Here is a 20,658-nt window from a genome sequence, read left to right as displayed (position 1 = left end):
AACTCACCACCGCCGCCAGTGCCTATATTCGTCGCCTCACCGTCGCCGGTGTCTGAGATTTGAAAGAGAAGTGAGATTTGAGAGGAACGAGAGAGTCAGAGAGAGAAAGAAAGAGAGGAGTGAGGACTCACCCCAGAGTTGCACCGATGAACGTTCACCGCCTTGTCGGTTGTGTGCTGCTTGAGAGTGTGAGGATGAGAAATGTGGAGGATGTGGAGAAGAATGGTTCGGTTGGAAAAAGAAAGGAAAGAGGCAAAGAGGTGAAAAAAAGAGGGGGTCTTCAACTAGGGTTTTTAGGTTTAGTTATAGGTCGGGCCGGGCCGGGCTTTTTGGCCCATACAAAGAAGAAGGAAAGAATTGATAAGATCTAGTTCATTGCATCTATTGCCGCATGGATTGACTGGGGGCAATGAGGTAAATTTACTCTTCAAGTTTTGAGTGTTGGTTGAGGACCCCGAGGCCTCAGAAGAGGTGGGTTGAAGCTGAGGACTGCAAGCCGAGGTGAGATATTCCTTTCGAGAACTATGGTAGCCGAGGAATGTAGGCAAGGCGAAGTCTTTGGTGACTAGAGATACTACAAGATAGGGAAAGCCAGAGGCATCGGGCGAATACCCGAAATAGAGACTCCGACGCTCAAGTTAGTACGAGGTGTAAAGTAGGAGAAGGTGTAGGAGAGGCCTTAGAGATAGTCTTCGGATGCACCAGATCTCCCTGAATAAATGCTAAGAAGACAAGGTAGGTGCAGGGAGTAAATGTGGAGTGGTGTTGGAATTTTTTGTTCCGTATCCCCTTTAAGGGATAGTTACTTCCTATTTATACTTAAACGTGCTAGAGGTAAGTGAAGATGAATACCTCGAATGAAAGCCATACGAATGAAAGCCATACGGGCCTCCCAGCCCGAGTGGGTTGGGCCAAGCTATCCCACATCAGCATCGAATTAGCTTCTTGACGGCAAGACGTATTATTTATTGATCCGAATCATTTATAGGATTGCTTTAGTGACATAGCCCTGGACTTAGAAGTTGAGGAAAACGATATGCAGTCATAATAAAACGGCACGCCTAAGTCCAAACATCTAGCTTATACAGTATTATAATTGTTATTAATTAATAAACAAACCTACAAACAAAAGTTTGTAGTATACTATTTATGACATTAATTCTCTCACAATCTAAATCTAATTTGGGGATTTGGCCATCGACAAGGATGGCCCCACTTAGCTCTTCCCTCTTGGCCTGGAAAAATGAAACAACAAAGCTACTGTTTATCCATTCTTTGGGCGCTCACCCCTTGTTTTCATGTTTTTATTTTTTATGATTTTTTATTTAATTATTTTTGTCCTTTCAGAGTTTCAGCAGGCTCTCTGCAATCTGCTTGGAACGCCTTGAACAGTTGTCGGACCTAAAAGCGAACCTTTTTGAATGACCAAAAAGCAAAATCAGAGCGGGAAAGAGGGGGGGGGGGGGAGGGATGGAATATTGGGGAGGCACGTTTTGACAGTCAACACTTAAAAACCCTACACGTAATAGTAATTGTGGGCCTATACGATATGCCACGTCAGCCCCATACATGTGGGTCCACATGTCATGCTAATGTGGCAGATCACTTGCCTCGGTATTATTTTTCCCGTAAGCATGACGGCCAAAATCTGCTGCCTTTCTCCCCCTCTTCCTCCTCCTCTATGTATCCATCTACCTTTCTTCTTAAATTATCTAGTTTTTGACCCTAAAATTAATTGAAAAAAATGGAGGCGATCGAGTCTTCTTCACAGACATGACCCATTACTAGTCCAATTATTTAATCTGTTGAAAGGAGGCTAAAACTTAAAAGAGCCAGCGGTTTGTGACTTTGTGTTTGTATTCTTGCTCCCCACGCCAATGTCAAGTATGGAGATGTTCCCTATCTGCGGCTGCAAGTGATGTGAGGAGTCAATCCGGATTGTCCTTCGGGTCGAGTCGCCTGACCCGAGTGAAGTTGTAGAGTCGCGACTCCGGAGTCCTGAGCTCTCTCCATTCGACGAGGCTGCGTCACGGTACAATCGGAATATTTTATGGGACCCTCACCCTCACCCTACTATTTCAACGAACTCACACTCCAACGATCCAATCCGATGCTCACGCACGCACGAACTCTTAGAAGGAATGGCAGGATGTAACGTGCATATATAACATAAACACCTTACCTCAGGCTGACGCTCAAATGCCGTGGGTGGGAGTGGGATCATTCTGGGATGATTAATGAATCACTTTAACACCAGTTGGTAACCGTCAGATCAATATCCAACGGCTGAAGCAGTTAATAAATTTGTAAATATAAAATCGCGTTGGAGTGCGCGTGGTGAAGACGAGGAGGACGAGGGAGCCTCAGCCTCAGCCAGTCAGCCGAGCCGAGAAATCAGGACAATGGGATTATGGGAATGGGCACGATACAAAACAAACAACATAATAGAGAAGAGAAGAACAAAGAGTTGAGATCTTCTTGTTGTAGCTAAACAAGGAAAACAAAAGAGGGTGATCTCGCTCTCGCGCCACATCTTCTGGCGATGGACGAGTACTTCTCTCCTCGAATCACCACACGTGTCCTTCCCTCATCTTTCTCTCTCTACTAATTTTAGCGCTTTCAGTTTTCTTTCCTCTCTCCATCTCTCTCCCCGCCCCCCTCTCCCTCTCCCCCTCTCTGGGTTCACTTTCTCTCCCTCGTATTCGGTTTCCTCTCATTCTTTCTTCTCCTTCTCCTTTTCTCCATCTCTATCTCTTTTCTTTTATTTTATTCTCTGCAATCGATCAATCGATTGATTGATATTTGTCTCGGATTCGAATACAAGATCCTTCGGATTTCATTCCTCGGCATCTGATGAAATTCTTTTTGACAGTTTCATACAATTAGATCTCTTTACCATTCATATCCCTCCATTATTCCGTTCTGTTAGTTCGTATCACTAGGTTTCCGGTGATCTTCATCGTTGTTTCGGGAACTGGAGACAAGTATTGGTTCTCGCTCAAAGAAAAAGGTCGATTTCCCCCATTCTTCGAACCTTATATTGTATCAGTTCTAACCCTAGCTTTGATAAAGTCGGATAGCAGGAAAGGAAAAAAAAGAGGAAGAAACAAGTAAGCTCTGATTATTTTGTTGATTTTTTTGGTACTTGAATTTCTTTGTTTCCGTTTCCGTTTTCTTTCGTTCTTTGATCAATTGTAGCTGCTTTCATATCCTAGAACAAGAAACTCGGTGAAATTTTTGGTGCTGTTTTTTTGTTGCCATCCGAAATCGAGGGTTCTCTTGTCGGATCTTCTAGGGTTGAGGTTTCATTGTTTTGCTTTCTAGGGTTAGGTTCCATACTTCCATTCTATTTCATTCCCTTTTTATCTCTTCTAGAATACCTATATCAACCGGTAGGATTTGGCGTTTTAGGTATACTCTTCTTTTCCTGGGGGAAGTTTGGAAGAAAGACCTATCTGGTTAGAGTGTATATAGTGAATTAGTATGACCTTGAATTTTTCTCACCGGCCTATCTTTCCTGCTACTACTCCTTCAGAAGACAATTTGCTTTCTTCAGTTAGAATTGCTAACGGGTACGTTGTGGAGGGAATCCCAGAGAAGAGTGCGGATAGCTTTGCTAAGCCCTGGCGTTTCAACTGGGAATTTGAGAATTCCTATGATTACGCAAGGGATAGAGCTGACAGAGGAGGCTCTTGTGAGCCAATTTCCAATGATATTCTGGACCTTTTGCCATCAGATCCCTTTGGCATGGAAATAAGTGCTACCTTTAGAGCCATCACTGGTTGGATTGAGGATTTTGAAGCGGATTCTGACAATTATGGAGAGGATGAAACCTGGGCAAGGAAGGGAGATTATCAATTGGTTGCTGGATTGAATTTTATCTGGAACCAGGCCATGAAATTTCACATGGAGCCAGGGAACGCATGGATTGATGAGAGGTCAAATCCATGCGGTGAGTTTGGTGGAACTCTTTACGAGAAGGAATCTGAAGATGGATCATGTGATGGTGGCTTTGTGTCAGTATGCAATATGGACGAATTCCTGAGTTTTGGAGATGATGCTTGGCCTGCTAGTCATCAAGCCAAAGAATCAACAGAGGGTACTGATAGTTGTTCTGACGGAGATGGTGGTGCTCCACACGAGGCTTTGCTTTATGCACTGAGCTATTTGGGTGTCCGTGACCTCCTTTCTGCTGGAAGCGTTTGCAGAATGCTGCGATCTGCAGTTGAAAGTGATTCCTTTCTCTGGAGAAATATTCACATTGATCAGCCACTTAGCGAACGGATAACTGATGATGATCTTTTGCGGCTAACTAATAGGGCTCAAGGCAATTTACGATGCTTGAGCCTGGTGGAGTGTCCAAGGGTTACAGATGATGGACTTAAACGTGTGCTTGGAAGCAATCCAAGACTAACAAAGGTTCGTAGCACTAAATCAATTATATTTCTGATATTAAGTTCCCCGAATCTTGTTTGTTCTGTATTTATATGATGTTCCTTGTCTAATGGAGCCTAGCGCACATTATCTTATGTGAATACTAATCAATCAAAAGTAGAAGAATGTAGTGACCAACTAACCATAACTATATGATATTCCTTGTCATAATGGCACACATTGTCTTATACGAAAACTTACCTGCCCCTCTGCTTCTGTTCAACTTGATTTTGAGGGAAACACTTGGGTTTCTTTAACTTCTTATAGTTATAGTCACTTTTCAAGCATTGAGCTGGCCAGTTCATGATGTATAGAAACCTCTCCTTCCCCTTTTTAATGGATACCTTTTTCACTTTTAAGAAAAAAATGTTGGTAGTTTTTGTGGTTCATGATGCTTGAATGTTTTATTAATAAGAAAGAACCTAGCATATTTTTAGATCTGATCTAGGACCTTTGATGCCAAGGTGTTCTTGCATATTTTTGAAGCTGAATAGTTTGCCAGAGTGGCTAGCAACCAATTAATTATTTCCTGAAAGATAAGACGTGAAATAATGTGTTTGACATATTATTTTTGTAACATGGGAATTATGTGCTTCCTGTCTCTCTCTCTCTTTTTCTGATTATTAATCAGTTTTCTCAATTATATGGTGCAAATTTGGACCAGGAAACTTGACAATAAGGCTGTGTTTGGTTTGAAGGAAAAAGTAGGGAAAAGAAAGGAAAGGTAGGGAAACCTTTACAAACCTTGTATAGGTTTCCCTACCTTTTTCCTTCAAACCAAACATACCCTAATTGTTAGGTGTGTAGGAATTCACACAAGAGCAAAGTGTATTGTCAAATTCGGGAGAACAAAAGATCACTACTTAAAATGGAACTATTTCTGGTTGTTAAGATTTAAAAAAGTCGTTTAATTACTTTAAACGAACTCATTTCCATTTTTTCTTAAGAACTAAATGACTTCATCGTGGATGAGGATGTTGTGGAGAAGATGCTATTGAAAACAGATTAATAGGTTGCATTTCTGGTGACATCAAATATCCCCATAGAGTACTTAATGTCTTGTTTGTCTTCATGTTTTGGTCTTGGTATTCTGTTCTTCTGTTGACAGTCTGACATGTTTTTGGTTTGTCTTCATGCAGCTGAGTGTGCCTAGATGTAGAAGACTCAGTGTGGAGGGCATTGTATATAACTTGAAGGCTTTCAAGTCTTCAGGTGTGCCTGGAATAAAGCACCTTAGAATTGGTGGCCTCTATGGTGTAACACATAAGCATTTTGAAGAGTTGAAGTTATTACTGGGCACAGAAAACTGTCCACAGCCTAAAACTCAAAAACCACATTTTTATCACAATGGGTACTTGTCTATTACTAGTGATGATGATCGTGCCATTGATATTGAGATTTGTCCAAGATGCCAGAACTTGAGGCTAGTCTATGATTGCCCAGCAGAAGGCTGCCAAAGTAAACAGCCAACCACTCAGTTGTGCAGGGCATGTATATTCTGCATTGCACGGTGTGTCCAGTGTGGGAGGTGCATAAATGATAGCGAATATGTGGAGACATTCTGTCTGGATTTGTTATGTTCAGACTGTTGGAAAAAACTGCTGAAGTGCCAAGAGAGGCAGGAGGAAAAGGATACTCCCTCCTCAAAACACACCATCTTCCACCATGAGTCAAGGTGCCAACTTCGCTTTTGTGGCTAGAGAGTGGCACTATATATGAATGTCAGATTTTGATGTTGGACGAAAGTGTCTGATTTGCAGTCAACATATATGCCAGATAGATGGAAATCAGTCGCATGGTGTGGTCCATCTGATATCAGAGTTTTGAGTCAGCAGGTTCATGTTGGGTTTTGCATTAGGTTGATGGACCATGGCTTCCATGGCTAAATTATATCAGCATTACCCAAGGATGCTATTCTTTCTATTAAAAAAATGCACACAAAAAAAGGAGAAAACATAAAATTAAGATACTCAAAAAGGAAAGGAAAGGAAGAAGAAGGTAAAGGAGAGCTTTTTAAATGTAATGCTAGTGAGGCAGGAATGTGCTCAAAAGAAGAGATACTCTCCTGGTCTATTAATTGTTGTCATGAGAACATGCTTTAATTGAATCCGGTGAATTAGGAGGGTGATTTATATGCTGTCTGTGAGGACTGAGGAGGGGAGGTGACTTGAGAAGGTGCAATCAAGTGGAAAAAGTACTGAATTATCTTTAGCTCTGAAGCGTCTTGTCACTATATACGGTTGTACTGCCATCATACCATCCATCTCTGCAGGCATTTGTTTGTTGCTGATGGAGTATGCATACAGGAGAATGACCTCTATGTTGCCTGGTCAAGTTGGGGATCATTGCCTGTCACCTTTGCAGCAGCCGGCAATGGAATGGTATAGCGCAAGATGCTACCGAGCAGCAGCATGCAGTGTGGTTAAAGAACAAGTCTAAATCAGAGGCTTTATATGACTAAGGGTTATGTTCTATTTGTCTGGAGATTGGGATAATTTGTGGTTTTTGTTATGCTTAGTTCTCCAGATGGTAGCGGTTTCCTGCTTTGTTGAGAATATAAAAAAGCCACGACTCTTGGCTAAGGTGTCTGGCATTAGACAGACCCCCTATGTCGCCATGTCCATTCAGGAGCGGCTATGTATGTAATTTGTGCAGAATTGCGGATGGAGCCCGCAATGTCTTTCTACATGGTGGCAATAATTCTAGTATTTCCAAGTGAATGGAGTCTGTAATATTATATTTATATGCTTCAAGAATCAAGATACTATTACAGTGATTTTTATGTTCCCAGGTAGCAATATACAATCTAAACGACCTTTGTGCCTGAATTGAATAATTATTCCAATACAATGTGACTTCTTGAGAGTCGGACATGTAAATGAGATCAGTTTAAACCAAGGGGCTTAACATTTCTGAACACTAGGCAAACAAGACACGGTTTCGACCATTGAATAAGATCTCTTTTTGGTCAGTCAACTATATAATGTGCGAAGGCAAAGGAAAGTTTCAGCCCATTTTAAATTTTTAATTTAATAGGGGATCTGGGGATGTTTGATAATATTCCTTATTTATTGCTTGTTGCATTTATATACGACAGCTCTTTTATTTCTCATTTATTTTGGGTAACAGCCCACGTTCTAAATTATAAAGTTAGACCATAAACATCATCGTTGCGTTATAACAAGACCTAAGCCCCATCCCATAGAAAAGCCCACGAACATTTTAATCCGCTGCTGGATTGCGGGGCAGAGGGTCTGCTTCTAAGATCTAATCAAGAGAGTGGTCAATCTATTTAATGACCGTTGGATTGACCTCGGAGGCGGGAGACGCTGGTTTCATTAGATTACTGAAACCGTTGTCATTCCAATAAATCTGTGGGTAGCACCTGCGTCCAGTTTGTGGGACAACCTTTAATGGGGGAGCATCTATAGATGCATAATCCATGGAGTTTGAACTTTGAAGAACCGGAACACATTGCATGAAATGGACTGAATATCAATTAGAATTTAGAGATGATGAGTTATGAAAAGAATGAATTCTCTTTTCACTTGAAATCAGATCCCAGATCCTAATTAAATCATCAATGTACAATGAGGCCAGATAATACATGCTGTTGACTGTTGTAAAGGCAAAGCTTAACAAACCCTGAATTAGAAGCCCGGAATGATGAAAATGTTGGTCACAATTCCACTGATCACCCATCATCTGTAAAACTCTACGTGACCTGCAATCTCCCTACACACCAACTTTACCTGAGCAGCTAGTTTCATGCTCTTGACTATGGCTAATCCTGTCTGACTGTGTGTAGATGCCGGCTTGTAAGCCACTGCATCCTCCTCCCTCCCAAGCAATAAAGCTTCCCTGGCGGGGACAACATTTTCCCACCAGAACTCCCTCAGAATCCCATGTATCAGCTCCCAATATCCACGGTCACGATGCACACGGAAGATTGTGCTCCCATTAGGAGTCCAACAGTACAAATCAACCCAATCCCTGTCCATGATCTCCATCTGACCCTGCACTTGAGGCATGTAGTAGAATGGCATACTTGACCAAGGAAGACCAAGTTCAGGTTTCCCCTTGTTGTATGGGCATTTCACCTCTAGAATCCCACCCCCAGGGCAGCATCCAAGAAGTCCATCAGGAGAGGCACCAAGCCACTTAAACTGCTCCACTGCATGGACCGCAAACCCTAGATAACTAACATCACGACCTGTGATGCTCATGTAACGCTCTATTGCAGTGGATTCATTGAGCACACCCCACTCCATGGCAGCCCTTGCAGCAGTAGCAATGGTTTCAACACCCATTGGAAATACTTTCTCATGCCAGAGCTCAGAACGACGGTTACCTTTCCAAAAGCCCAGAGCTGTGCTGAAGGTGCTTGTGGTTAGCTTGTCCCTACGGAGTGCAAACCACTCTTCTGAGCGCTGTGGGGCATTTGAAGGGGTAACATGCGCAGTCACCACCAATGGCGAGGGGGTACGGAGGATGAGCCCGGCTGGTGTATGAGCCACCAAAGGGGTGGAGATGGTACTGTTCCGGGCAAAGTCACTACTATATCTTTTACTCAGGGTCAATGGCACTGCTGTCTTGTTGACTATCTGAAATAGGGTCATACAAGTGCAAGTCATTGCTGAGTGAATTGGCTTATTGATGGCAATTTTCTTCTGTTGGCTGATCCTGTACAGGAAATAGGTCAAAGGTATTTGTATCAACACAGAAAAAAGCCTACTAACGTGAACCATATGCTACCACTCAAATCTTTCCCAAATCATTGTTCCCCTGGTTGTAATTTTAAATTTTCTATGTACTTGTGTTTTTGGGATTTGGGAACACCACATCAGAAACAGTGTAAAGGTTAGATGGTGCAACTGCAGTTTGAAAACATTGTTTGCTTTCAAGTTTGAAGCCATTAACCACCAAAGGCAAGGTTCTACTAGGACCATCTTTAAGCCAACCTAGTAAAATTTTAAAGAATCTTGCAATTGCAGCTACCGAAATGCAAGGCTTCATTTATTTCAATGTGAAAGGAGAGTTGGAATAAAACTTCCACCCCTTCCCATTGTAAGAGAATAAAGCACAAAAATGGTACTTTAGTTGCAGAAGTTAAAACCTAAATTTGAATTTATTTGAATGTAACAGGAGAGTTCAAATAAAATTTTAAACATCCTGCCCTGCCCCTTCTCATTGTTAGGGAAGAAGGCAGAAAATTTTGCTTTTCTACCCCTTTTACACCAAAACAAACAAAAAGAGGATAGTTGATTGGTGCTGTTTCAACTTCCAAGATAATCATTAATCAATGAAAGACCAGAATAAAAACTTGTCTAACATCATTGAGCATTCCCACTAGTAAAGAAGATAACTAATTTTGAATGACTATATCCATGACATAAAACTAGAGACTTAATGAGAAGTTAACGGTATATAAAACTAAACATCCATTTCTCTGATTGGCCATCACTAACATAAAGAAACCTAGTTTAGAAATGGAAAATATACGTGCTATTATATTATAAAGATAGAATCCTGAAAAAAAAAAGGAAAAAATCTGTCGCAAATTGCAAGCCAAATATGAAAATATGATAAATGTTGATCAACTGGTCTGTTTGCCCATAATGGAGGTACACCAAAATACTCACCGAAATAATAACTAAAAAAGGTGGGGGCATGAAGTTAGAAATGGCACAATATCATTCCAGTAGACGTACGCAAACAGATGTTTTACCCCCCACTCAGAGGAAAGAATACTACTAGATTCAGGGAATACAGCGAAAAAGTCAGTCCTTAACCCAAGAATATTCTTATCAGCCAACGTTTCATTCGCCCAAATTCCTAACTAGTAATTCGTATGGAGCCCTAACTAGATCACAGCAGTCTTCTAATGACTGTGCACAAATTTCCGCACGAAGCTTATGAGATTGAGACACTGCATTCTCACTCCCCACTCCCTTTGCGGCAGCTAAAGGATGAACAAGTGGATAAATATAGAAAAAAAGGGCCTAAAAGAATAAATACGAAGAATCATAAAAGAGTAGTTTCTCTGTACCTGAAGGAAGCTTTTCAGCAGGCGGTGCTGGTGATGCTAAAATCCATTAAAATCACAGGCAGTTCTGGGTTGAGCTGAAGACACTGAATTGAGTCCCATTGTCTGCTCTTACCACCCGAGCCAACACAGACACACCACCATGCTTTAAAGGTATTGGGCCGGCTGAAACGGAGAGGAAAGGATGAGCGAGGACTTATAAATGGACGGCTTCAAATCAAAACTTGGGGGAACATCGTCTTGGAACTTCTAACAAACAGATGGTGAGAGCGCGAACGCACCGTCTCTTTCCAAACTCAGAAAGAGCCGTGTGCGTAAGTTGATGATTGAACTCGTAGGAGTCAAATTGCCCGGGTAAGGTAAAATGGGGCAATGAAAGAGTCTATAAAAATTATTTGACTAAATTACCCTCATTACAATGTCCAAGACCATTGCATAATCCCTCACTTTTTGAGTATATAGTTACAAACATAAGGGCTTTTGAGTCAATTGATTAATGCAAAGAATTAAAATGCAGAAAACCCAACTTTCTTCCTGAAGCGAATTAAGGCAACAAGGCACTGGTATCTTTCCGCGAGAAGTGAAAGCGAAGCAATGGAGAGTGGTTATGGTGAAATCCCTGAAAACGCCAATGAGCGTATGCTTTCTTCTTAGTTTCTCTTTTCTCCAGTTAGATTTCCCTCCAAGAAAGAAATTTGTCGGTTTTGTTTTTGTTTGCTTGGTGCTCACGAAACGCCTTCTTTCTGCTCGCTGCTTCCATGCTTTTTTTTTTTTTTTTCATTTTTTGTTGTTCTGACTTAATTTTCATTAAGCAGATTGCCCAGGCCCTCAGTCAGAGTCTGCAGGAAAATCGGATGCGTGCCAAGGATGCCCGAATCAACAAATCTGTGCCACTGCGCCAAAAGGGCCCGACCCAGGTTCCTCTCCTCCCCCTGTGTCATGACGTGTTTAATTGGATTTTCTTCATCTTGCAGTTGTTAAAAAAGTTTAGAATAGTTTTGTTTAGTGGGTCCTTGTTTCGCCTTCCCTATTCGTAGTTTTCCTGAGGATTTTAGTGATTACGATCAAAGTTTGATTAGAAGAAATAAAAAATTGAAGTACATCATGGATATTTATGTGGTAAGTTAGGCCTTCTGTCTGCCAACTATCTCCTTTAGCCGAGCGTTTTTCCTTGTAAAGCGGCGGGAAACTAAGTTTTGGCCTAAGAAAGGCAAAACATGTAACATAAATTTTGAAGATCGAGAGATTTCCGCTCCTTTACAGTAAATCCAACTGAACCTTTTGGAATCATAATACGCAAAAAAAAATGTACGAGCATTTTGAAATTGAAAAACTCGTAATTCGAAATTGAAGACTGTTGCTAATGAGATGCATGTGAAGTAATGCATAAGTAGACTACTTCCCAACCATGTCTCAACTTGGATGAAGTACTTCAATCTGATATTTTGAAGCTTCCCGATAGACATTTAAGTGTCAGGACTTGGGCTGCGGCATTCCTTGTCTTATTTCAGAATTCTAGATTTCTGTAGGGTTTGAAGATACAGCTCCTCTAAATTTTGTTTTGTTTGTAATAGCAGAGGGGAGCATGCTGAGAGGGAAAAGTTATCTAATTGAACACCTGAAGCTTAGCATCTGAATTTTGAAAAACCATAAGTAAATGCTCAAGAAAAAAAAAATGCAAACTGCAAACCAAAGTCTGTAGTTATGTTTCTGAATGGAATGAGTCGGGAAATTGCAATCAAGCAGTTGCATGTTCAAAGTTAGACTCATCTGTCAAGTTGAAATTCTTGAGGTTTAATTCAAATTCTACTGCCAATGTTATTTGAACAGAATAAAGCAACACCTATCAAAGTTTTGAGACTGGAATTATATTGATTGTCATGGAATGCGATACAAGAGCTACCTCCTTTATCATTGAGTTCTATGGAGAGACTAAGAAAATCACCAATGAAAAAGGAAGATTTTTTATTATGTATATAGTAGGAACATAGACAGAGAGGTACAAGATAACACTTGAAAAAGAGATAATGTTAAATTATAGTTCATCTGAGCAGGGAAGATGAATGTAAAAATTCCTCATAGAAAATAGTACAACAAAAACTTGGTTACCATCCTGCTGACGAAGAAAAGTTCATATTCATCCTCCGGCCTGTCCTTTGGTGTTTTACCTAATAGCATCAATCTTATTACCCTTTTCACTAACAAGATAAACCTTTTGTAAAAAATTAGCCATCAAATCCACATGTCAGAAGAATAAATGTGAGTAATAGCTTCTCACAGCACCCAGAGATGATGCATACACAAATTGCCATGTGATTAAAGAGAAGAGAAGACATCGTTACAAATAAACAAAAAGTAGTGTTTCTGGTTTGAACACAGAGAGCTGTGGAGAGATGAAAATGAAGTGAGATAAATGAGGAAAAGTAGAGAAAATTAGAGAAATTTGGGAGCAATTGGTATTGAAAAGGTTGGGAGCCAATGAAAGGTAGAGTGGAGATATCCATTTTAAGCTTTTGTTTAAAAGGGAAGAAGTGAATGGGTAAAATATAGGGAAAAAATGGCTAGAGGTGCTCGTGAACTAGGCCTAGGTCTGCCAGTGGCTGGTCCAACCTGACCTAACCTTTTTAGGGTCTTGGTCTGGGCCTTAACTTCCAATCATAATTGGACGATACCTGTTCTGTCCTGATTAAGTGTGTGTAGAACTATCATTTTATAGGGGATATATTAAGATACTTTAAGAAGAGAGAGCAAGAATATTGGTAGGTGTCATGTCAAAATATCAAAACTAAAGGCATGTCGAGTATAATTGGATCAGCCAAGTAAGTCCGATTAATAGTAGGGTCAATTCTGGATCTAATACTTAGGCTCTGTTTGTTTGGAATGCAATTTTGCTTGCAATAGTAGAAATGCATGGGAGTGCAAAGGAGAATAATGCATATTCTGGTTTACTTTTTGTTTTGGGTTTTGCTTTAGGTTTTATTTCACTTCATGTGCAATGCAAATGAACAAATAGGGCAAAAACTAAAACAAAAATAAATAACTATTTGCTCATATATCATTTGCACTCCCATATTTTTGAATCAGTGCAAATGAAATTACACTTCCAACAAACCAGGCTTTAGGAGTAAGGTCTGTGAATTCTTATTGGGTTTGATCCAGTTCTATCCTGACTTGGCCCAGACTGACCCGTTGACAACCCTACCTAGGCTACCTAATGTAGTAGGTCCTCATATTCTTGAACAAGGGTTTAAGAGATTAGGAATGATTATCTAATCATGTGGAATATCAATTTGTTCTCCCTGATCCTGTTTTCAAATGTTCCCCTTTATCTGCTTTGGTTATTCCAAAATCTGTATTTTCCTTTTTCTTTTCCACCTTCCAGATGGTACCAATCCAATGTCAACCCCTGTCCTCCTTTGGGTCTTTCATGTTACCTGATAGACTATTAAACGCTAGTACAGCTTGGGCAATATTCGTGACTTCCTCTTGGATGTTCTGCTTGATTTGGTGCATCCTGCCTCCCTAGGATAAAAAATATGGTTATGATTCTGCATTGCTTTTCTGAAATTTGACATTATGCAATATCCATGGTGGTCCTGATTCCAGAGCTTTAGATGATTGACAGTCTAAAATTTGATCTGTTTTTCTGATCTTTGGCAAAGAAATTTTATGTACCGTTTTTATTTGACCTTCTTTATGAGAAAATTCTGCTTTAAATGTTATTCCTTTTAGGGCTAATTCAGTCCAAGTAATTCTTTTCATTGACATTGTGGATGAAGGATGATGAATAATGGGGACTAAGACTTCACTTTAAGGTCACATATTATGCATAAATATGGGGCCGATAGGGCATGGAAATTTAGTGGAACTTTTGGAAGCTCTACAGGGATTGGAAATGGCTAAAATACTAGGTTTTGTCAATCTGATGCTCATAGGAGATACCAAGGTGGTAGTGGTATGGTTAAAAGAAAGCAAGGAATGGAAGGCACATGCAAATACAAGAATACTTTGAGAAGATGCAAAAAAACTGATAAGGGAATTGATAATTCATTCAAAGTGGATGAAGAAGTTTGCCAAACAGCCTAGCTGATGCTCTAACTAGACAAGGAGTTCAAATAAGTCAATAATTTTGGGGATCTGTACTCAGGAGAATGAGTATATGTAAAAATTGCTTTGACTATGGTAGATAGGGTTCTGATCTACTAAGACTGGGGTTGCTTAGGCATATTTTTGTATATAAATCAAACCCTTTATATGTTACCATTGTACTATATTTTTGCAAGTAATAGAGTTTAGGTTAGTGAAAAAAAGGTCAATCTTCCTATAAGAAAAAATAAAGAAAGAAAGAAGTGAAAAAGAAAAGGAAAAGGGGTTGAACTTTCTGGATTCCATGTTGAGGGAATCCAGTAAGTATAGGCACATGTTAAGGGAATCTAGATCTTCAATGCAAGAATTGGGAGCTAAGGCAGTTTGGGTGTACAGAAGTGCTAACTGTTTAGCAGATGGGCTAGCTAAACAAGGGGCAACAAGACAACATATGTTCTGGGGTTTTGTTCCTTAAGGGGAATCTGTAAATTGAGGGTTTCTTAGGGGTTGGCTGAGGCTAGCTTTCTTTTATCATTATAATCTTCTCTTAAACTTGAACTAGGTCCAGCTCTGAACTTCTGAACGAGTTCTTTCAAGCTATGACCAAGCTCATGGAGGATATCCTGGTGGAAAGAACTAAGGAGCAAGTCATTGGCTCCGTAGTTGTTAGGATCATACATTAGCTGAAAGCAACTTAGCTGTTCAAAAGTGTCTCAGATGAGGATATCCTGAGGGGTTGGTCAGTAGTGGTTAACCCTTCAACTGCACAAAATGTGGTTCAGCCCCATTGGATACCTGCAGCACAACAAAGAGTTACATTGAATTTTGATGGAAGCTCTTTGGGAAACCCGGGGCCCTCTGGAGTTGGGGGAGTTTTCAGGGATGGGGAGGGCAGAATGCAAGCACTTTATTCTGGCCCAATAGGCGTGGGAGACTCCTTAAGGGCTGAAGTTATGTCTCTACTTCAAGGTATGAGATTGGCCAAGCAATGGGGGTATCAAAACCTTGAGGTAGAGGGAGATTCTAAACTTCTAATAGGATGTCTGCAGGCAAAAAACGTGGGTGCATGGACACTTAGACAACAAATGAGGGAAATACTTTGCCTAGCAAGAGAAGTGGGAGTGATGTTCAAATGGGTGAGGAGATCAGCCAATTCTGTGGCTGATAACTTGGCAAAGCAGGGGACTCACAGGGAAAGCTTGTTTTGGGCTGTATTGTAAGACTTGAGTTTTGTATGGGGTCAACACTCATGCTATGAGTGGTTGACACATTTGTATCTAACTGTTTTATTAATGAAAGTTACCGTTTCCAGTCTAGAAAAAGGACCAAGCTCATGGAAGAACAGACCAGTTCTTAAATGAAATAAGAGAGACAACAATTGGTACAGCAGAGATCTGAAGCTTCTCTGTATAATGGCCTCCCTTTCCCCAATTTGATGATAATAGGAGTAAAAACAAGGTATACTTAGGACTGGAGGCCAATGAGATAACTCAATGTGACCTTTTCTGGTATCTTGGTTTGATAATTCATAACATGGGAGAGATTGAGGATGCTGTTGGCCACGTGTTTTTTTTTTTTTTTTTTGATAAGCAAACAAAGAATTTATTGAAATCAAAGAGAATAGGCATTACAAGCATCCCACAGGTGTTACCTCTCACACAAACTTTTTCCGTTGCCAACAAGGTTTAAAGTATTGATACACCAGATACGTACGAACCTGGGACACCTGCTTGGTTTCATAGGATGATAAAGAACAGAGCATAGGGTATTTTTCCTTAAAAAGGACGAAAGGTCTTCCCAAAATCTTGTTTGGTTTCCAGAGTTAACATCATACCTGATAAAATGACGGAAGACTAGGAGAAGACAAGATATAGCATTCCAATGAGTGGCTAAAGTTTCTCTGGCATCAAATAAAATTAAGGCCTCACTTCTGGTTTTTGCCATTTTTTACCTGGTCAATGGGGCCAAAAGTTGTCTCGTGATTGTCTCGTGTTCAGATGGATTCTATTAATGTGTTATCATGGATTATGAAACCTTCTTACATGAACAAATAGATGCAGGACCTTTTGAGCAAACATTCTTTAGTTTTCTAGGATGGCCAATAATATGGCTGATTTAGCCTAGGCAGAGAGAATAACTTGCAGTCTTGGGTTGTAGTGCATTGGGTTATTTCATCTTTTGCAGAAAGCTACTAGAAAAAAAAAAGGAAGTTTATATACAGAATTGACCCTGCTCTTCTCAATTATTAAAACATTGACAGGAAAAAATACATAGCGGCAAGAATGTTTGGTTAGCAAATGTGTTAAAAATGTGTTAAAATGTATCAAGGAAATGAAATCCTTGATACATATAAACAATTAAGGTTTACAATGTCTGTCTATCTATCCATGTATGTTAACAAGATTTTGGATAAGATCAAAGAGAATACATTAATGAATCCAAAAAAAGGAACTACAAGTGATAAACAACAAAACTGGGAAGAAATCTCTAAGGCTGCAGCCTCCCCATGCAACTCATAAAAAACAAGTAACAATTTTATCAGTAAGAGCAGAGCCCCAAAGGTTTCAAATCATGTTTTGATGTCTATTGGATGTCATATCCTTTTTACAAGTAATCAAAAAACTTGAAAGAAAAAGTGTGTGTGCAACGATGTACAAAAAGGCCCAACATCTAGATAAACTTTAGAATCTCATGACTTCTGCTCTTGTACATCAATAAATCAGCAAAGATGGTGGAGCCAAATGAATACTTGGCCAAAATATGGAATGCTATGGCATCTATTTGAAGTTTCATTCAGATTATCATCACAAACTATTAGAGAAAGGGATTCCTTCTCTTTCGCTTAAATAGCTGATTAGATGTTGTACTCAAATTGCTGTAGGATCTTTCTTGTAAAAGGTCCATGTCTATATGTCACAGCCACCAAAAGGAAATAAAAAGCATCTTTCGACATGACTTACTCTTTTCTTCTTCTTCATTTTTTTTTTATTTTTTATTTTTTATTTTTTATTTTTTGCAGACTTGGTTGCAATTGCTGAGAGGATGGCTACTGTAAAGCACAAGATACTGGTTTTATCTGGGAAGGGTGGAGTTGGCAAGAGTACATTGTCAGCCCAACTCTCTTTCGCTTTAGCCAGTATGGATTACCAGGTTGGCCTCCTTGACATTGACATATGTGGTCCAAGTATCCCAAAGATGCTTGGTCTAGAAGGCCAGGACATCCACCAGAGTAACCTTGGCTGGTCACCTGTTTATGTGGAGTCCAACCTTGGGGTCATGTCCATTGGATTCATGCTTCCTCACCCAGATGAGGCTGTCATTTGGAGGGGCCCCCGTAAGAATGGGATCATCAAGCAATTCTTGAAGGATGTCTACTGGGGGGAACTCGATTACTTAGTGGTGGATGCTCCCCCAGGTACCTCTGATGAGCACATCTCAATCGTCCAATTCCTTCAAGCAACTGGCATTGATGGTGCGATCATCGTAACCACTCCACAGCAGGTGTCTCTGATTGATGTTAGGAAAGAAGTGAGTTTTTGCAAGAAAGTTGGGATTCAGGTTCTGGGAGTTGTTGAGAACATGAGTGGGTTGCAGCAGCCATTGGCAGATTTGAAGTTCACTAGATTAACAGATAAAGGAGAGGAAAGAGATGTTACAGAGTGGGCACTGGGGTATCTGAGGACGAAGGCACCAGAAGTGTTGGATTTGTTTGTTCATAGTGAAGTGTTTGATAGTAGTGGTGGTGGTGCGGCAAAGATGTGTGTGGAAATGGGGGTTCCATTCCTTGGCAAGGTGCCCATGGACCCCCAGTTGGGCAAGGCAGCTGAGGAAGGACGATCATGCTTTACCGATCAGAAATGTAGTGCCAGTGCGCCTGCTCTCAAGAGAATTATAGAGAAGCTTGTGGTAGAACGGAAGGTGTTAGGAGAGTCCATGGATGAAGGTGCATAACCTGTCGGCTTTATTTATTTCACTTATATTGAACAGATTTTGTTTTGCCTGTTATAAAGAATATTGAATTTCAGAGAGTAGACATATTTATATTATAATAGTAGTCCAATTCTCTCTTCTTTCTCTCAAGTCTCAACCCAGTGAAGTGTATTAAGTAATGAAAACTTGAAAAGGTAACCTTCCGTCTAATTCTTGATGAAATGATGGTTGTTGTTTTACAATTTATTAATCCTGATAGAAGGGTATATAGGTGTAGGCATCCTCGGATGAAGCCATGAGGTGTAAGAGCTCTCAACTTTCTGGGTTTGTTGGCGTGCTGACGTTCTGTGTGTTTTGGTTTAAAGTCAAAGACTTGCTATGTGGCTATGGTTTAAGCAACCGGTGCTGGAAATATCAAGGTTTTGATCCACGTCAGGAATCGTCGTCAATCGTGAGCAGTGAGCTCTTCTTTCATAGGAGCCATGGACCCATAGCCCATAGACCATCACTTGCATGTTGCACCATATCGTTGTAGGATTTGGGGACCGATGGTCCTGAATTCTTGGAGCGTCTTTAATTTATTTTATTTTATATTTTATTGATTGACGAGCTGACACGCCAGATCCAGAGTTCCTGGTTACCAAGTGGTATGCATAGTCATCAATCTTTGGTTGTGTTGCCGGTCTGAGGAATTGACTGGTGTTGTATCGAACGAGGTAAAGTTGGCAGGTTTTGGCCTTTTGGGAGCAGGATTATGCATGGTTTTAAAAAACGATACAAAGGAACCGTACTGGCCACCGGTTTGAATGGCCCGTTATGACAAAAAATTTAAAAAATAAAAAACTGCCCAAAAATCATCGAAAGGTTCAACAGTTCAACTGTCTGGAATGGATGATCAGGATAGTTCTGGGCCGAATGGTTCGACTGTCTGGGTCAATGGCAGTTCGAAAACCAGTGTTGGAAAGGCAAATATTGATTATCGGGGAACAAGTATTTGCCTGGACGTATGCTCATGCAACTTGCAGGGATGCAGCGAAAGAAGAGAAAGATGTAAATACAAACTGGCTTTATAGATTAATTGAATGGACTTTGTTAAATTTCCACAAGCCACAGCAATTTGGAGAAGGGTCTTTGTATGGCGCTTCTTTTTGTGGCTTACGAACTTGTATTCCTTAATGGGTCTGGTGCGACTCTAGCAGTCTGGCTCTATTACAATTGTATAGTTATGTACAGGCCACTTGTTGCCGTTTTGTTTCTGTTTCAGTACTTCCAGGTGTCCCCTTTCAGTCAGACATGAAAACGCCTTAACTCTCTGTCATGCAGATGCAGTTGAGTGCAATGAAGCACGAACCCCGTATCCATTATAATAATCCATGGGGCTAAAGCACCCAAAAAGAATCCATACCCATGACCCACGTGACAAAGCTATTAATAGAATATACACGAGCGCATATGGACTGTATTCTCTTTGTAGACATTGTTGGCTTGCAGGTAGAGAGAGAGAGAGAGAGAGAGAGAGAGAGAGAGAGAGAGAGAGAGGGAGTTTCAACTAAATAGTAGAATAGAAAAACTAAGCAGAACCTGGGACTACTACTTCATTTACTACACAACCCTGCTGCTGGGTCTCCTGAAAGAAAGCAATCTAACTAGTTATCCGTCTACATATTCAGTCTAAACTATATAAATCTAAATAGAAGAGGGAGTACAAGCGATACAAGCTAGCAAGAGAATGGCGGACGAAGCTCCATCATCTTCACCACTGAAGCTGCTCCTCTTGAACTTGCAAGCTTTCCCTTTGTTGCACTGTATCTGTACCTGCTTCTTCTGCAAGGGCGGCTGCTGTTGTTGTTGTTGATGATGATCTCTGCCCTTCTGTTGTGCTTGCTGTTGTTGTTGCTTCGCTTTCATGGATTCCTCTACCACCGCCACCACTTTGGACACCATCTTTTCCTTCTGTCCTTCTCCCTCCCAACCCTTAATTCTCTCAATTAACTGACTTTTCTTATAGAACAACTACTTGTCAAAGCTGACCCTAGAAGGCTAAAACCACCGAGAGCTTATTGCATGGGGAACAAATACACATGCCTCCCCCATTTATAAGATCTGGTGTTCCGTGCATGCCCTCTGTTTTCTTCTAAATTACTAAAACAACCACGCAGATG

At 40.5% G+C, this 20,658-nt stretch overlaps 3 protein-coding genes across 3 annotated transcripts; 2 read left to right on the top strand and 1 right to left on the bottom strand.

Moving 5' to 3' along the window:
- Positions 1-2,585: 2,585 nt before the first annotated feature.
- On the top strand, positions 2,586-7,262 carry LOC148862572 (F-box protein SKIP14-like). The gene is made up of 2 exons (XM_088979274.1): positions 2,586-4,419; positions 5,574-7,262. Exons 1-2 carry the CDS (start codon positions 3,484-3,486, stop codon positions 6,132-6,134), a joined length of 1,497 nt encoding a protein of 498 aa, XP_088835400.1. The 5' UTR covers positions 2,586-3,483; the 3' UTR covers positions 6,135-7,262.
- A 646-nt stretch (positions 7,263-7,908) lies between these two features.
- On the bottom strand, positions 7,909-11,047 carry LOC148862571 (Restriction endonuclease, type II-like superfamily protein). Its single transcript, XM_088979276.1, has 2 exons — positions 10,484-11,047; positions 7,909-9,117 (listed from the first exon to the last, which is right to left on the bottom strand). The coding sequence occupies exon 2, from the start codon at positions 9,066-9,068 to the stop codon at positions 8,136-8,138; it is 933 nt and encodes a 310-aa protein (XP_088835402.1). The 5' UTR covers positions 9,069-9,117; positions 10,484-11,047; the 3' UTR covers positions 7,909-8,135.
- Positions 11,010-18,646, top strand: NBP35 (nucleotide binding protein 35). The gene is made up of 3 exons (XM_088979275.1): positions 11,010-11,117; positions 11,296-11,397; positions 17,586-18,646. Exons 1-3 carry the CDS (start codon positions 11,075-11,077, stop codon positions 18,515-18,517), a joined length of 1,077 nt encoding a protein of 358 aa, XP_088835401.1. The 5' UTR covers positions 11,010-11,074; the 3' UTR covers positions 18,518-18,646.
- Positions 18,647-20,658: the final 2,012 nt, after the last annotated feature.

Source organism: Nelumbo lutea, chromosome 3 (genome assembly GCF_056320005.1).
Source record: "Nelumbo lutea isolate HS-2025 chromosome 3, American lotus-T2T, whole genome shotgun sequence".
NCBI classification, from domain to species: Eukaryota; Viridiplantae; Streptophyta; class Magnoliopsida; order Proteales; family Nelumbonaceae; genus Nelumbo; species Nelumbo lutea.
Note: the sequence above shows the minus strand (reverse complement) of the source record. Positions and strands in the feature narration are given on the sequence as shown.

What these genes read in the sequence shown, in the direction of transcription:
- LOC148862572 (XM_088979274.1), top strand. Translation starts at nt 3,484, where the DNA reads ATGACCTTGAATTTTTCTCACCGGCCTATCTTTCCTGCTACTACTCCT. An exon ending in GCAATCCAAGACTAACAAAG is followed by an intron (nt 4,420 to 5,573) that starts GTTCGTAGCACT and finishes GTCTTCATGCAG; the next exon opens with CTGAGTGTGCCTAGATGTAG.
- NBP35 (XM_088979275.1), top strand. Translation starts at nt 11,075, where the DNA reads ATGGAGAGTGGTTATGGTGAAATCCCTGAAAACGCCAATGAGC. An exon ending in CCCTGAAAACGCCAATGAGC is followed by an intron (nt 11,118 to 11,295) that starts GTATGCTTTCTT and finishes TTCATTAAGCAG; the next exon opens with ATTGCCCAGGCCCTCAGTCA. An exon ending in GCCAAAAGGGCCCGACCCAG is followed by an intron (nt 11,398 to 17,585) that starts GTTCCTCTCCTC and finishes TATTTTTTGCAG; the next exon opens with ACTTGGTTGCAATTGCTGAG.
- LOC148862571 (XM_088979276.1), bottom strand. Translation starts at nt 9,068, where the DNA reads ATGACTTGCACTTGTATGACCCTATTTCAGATAGTCAACAAGACAGCA.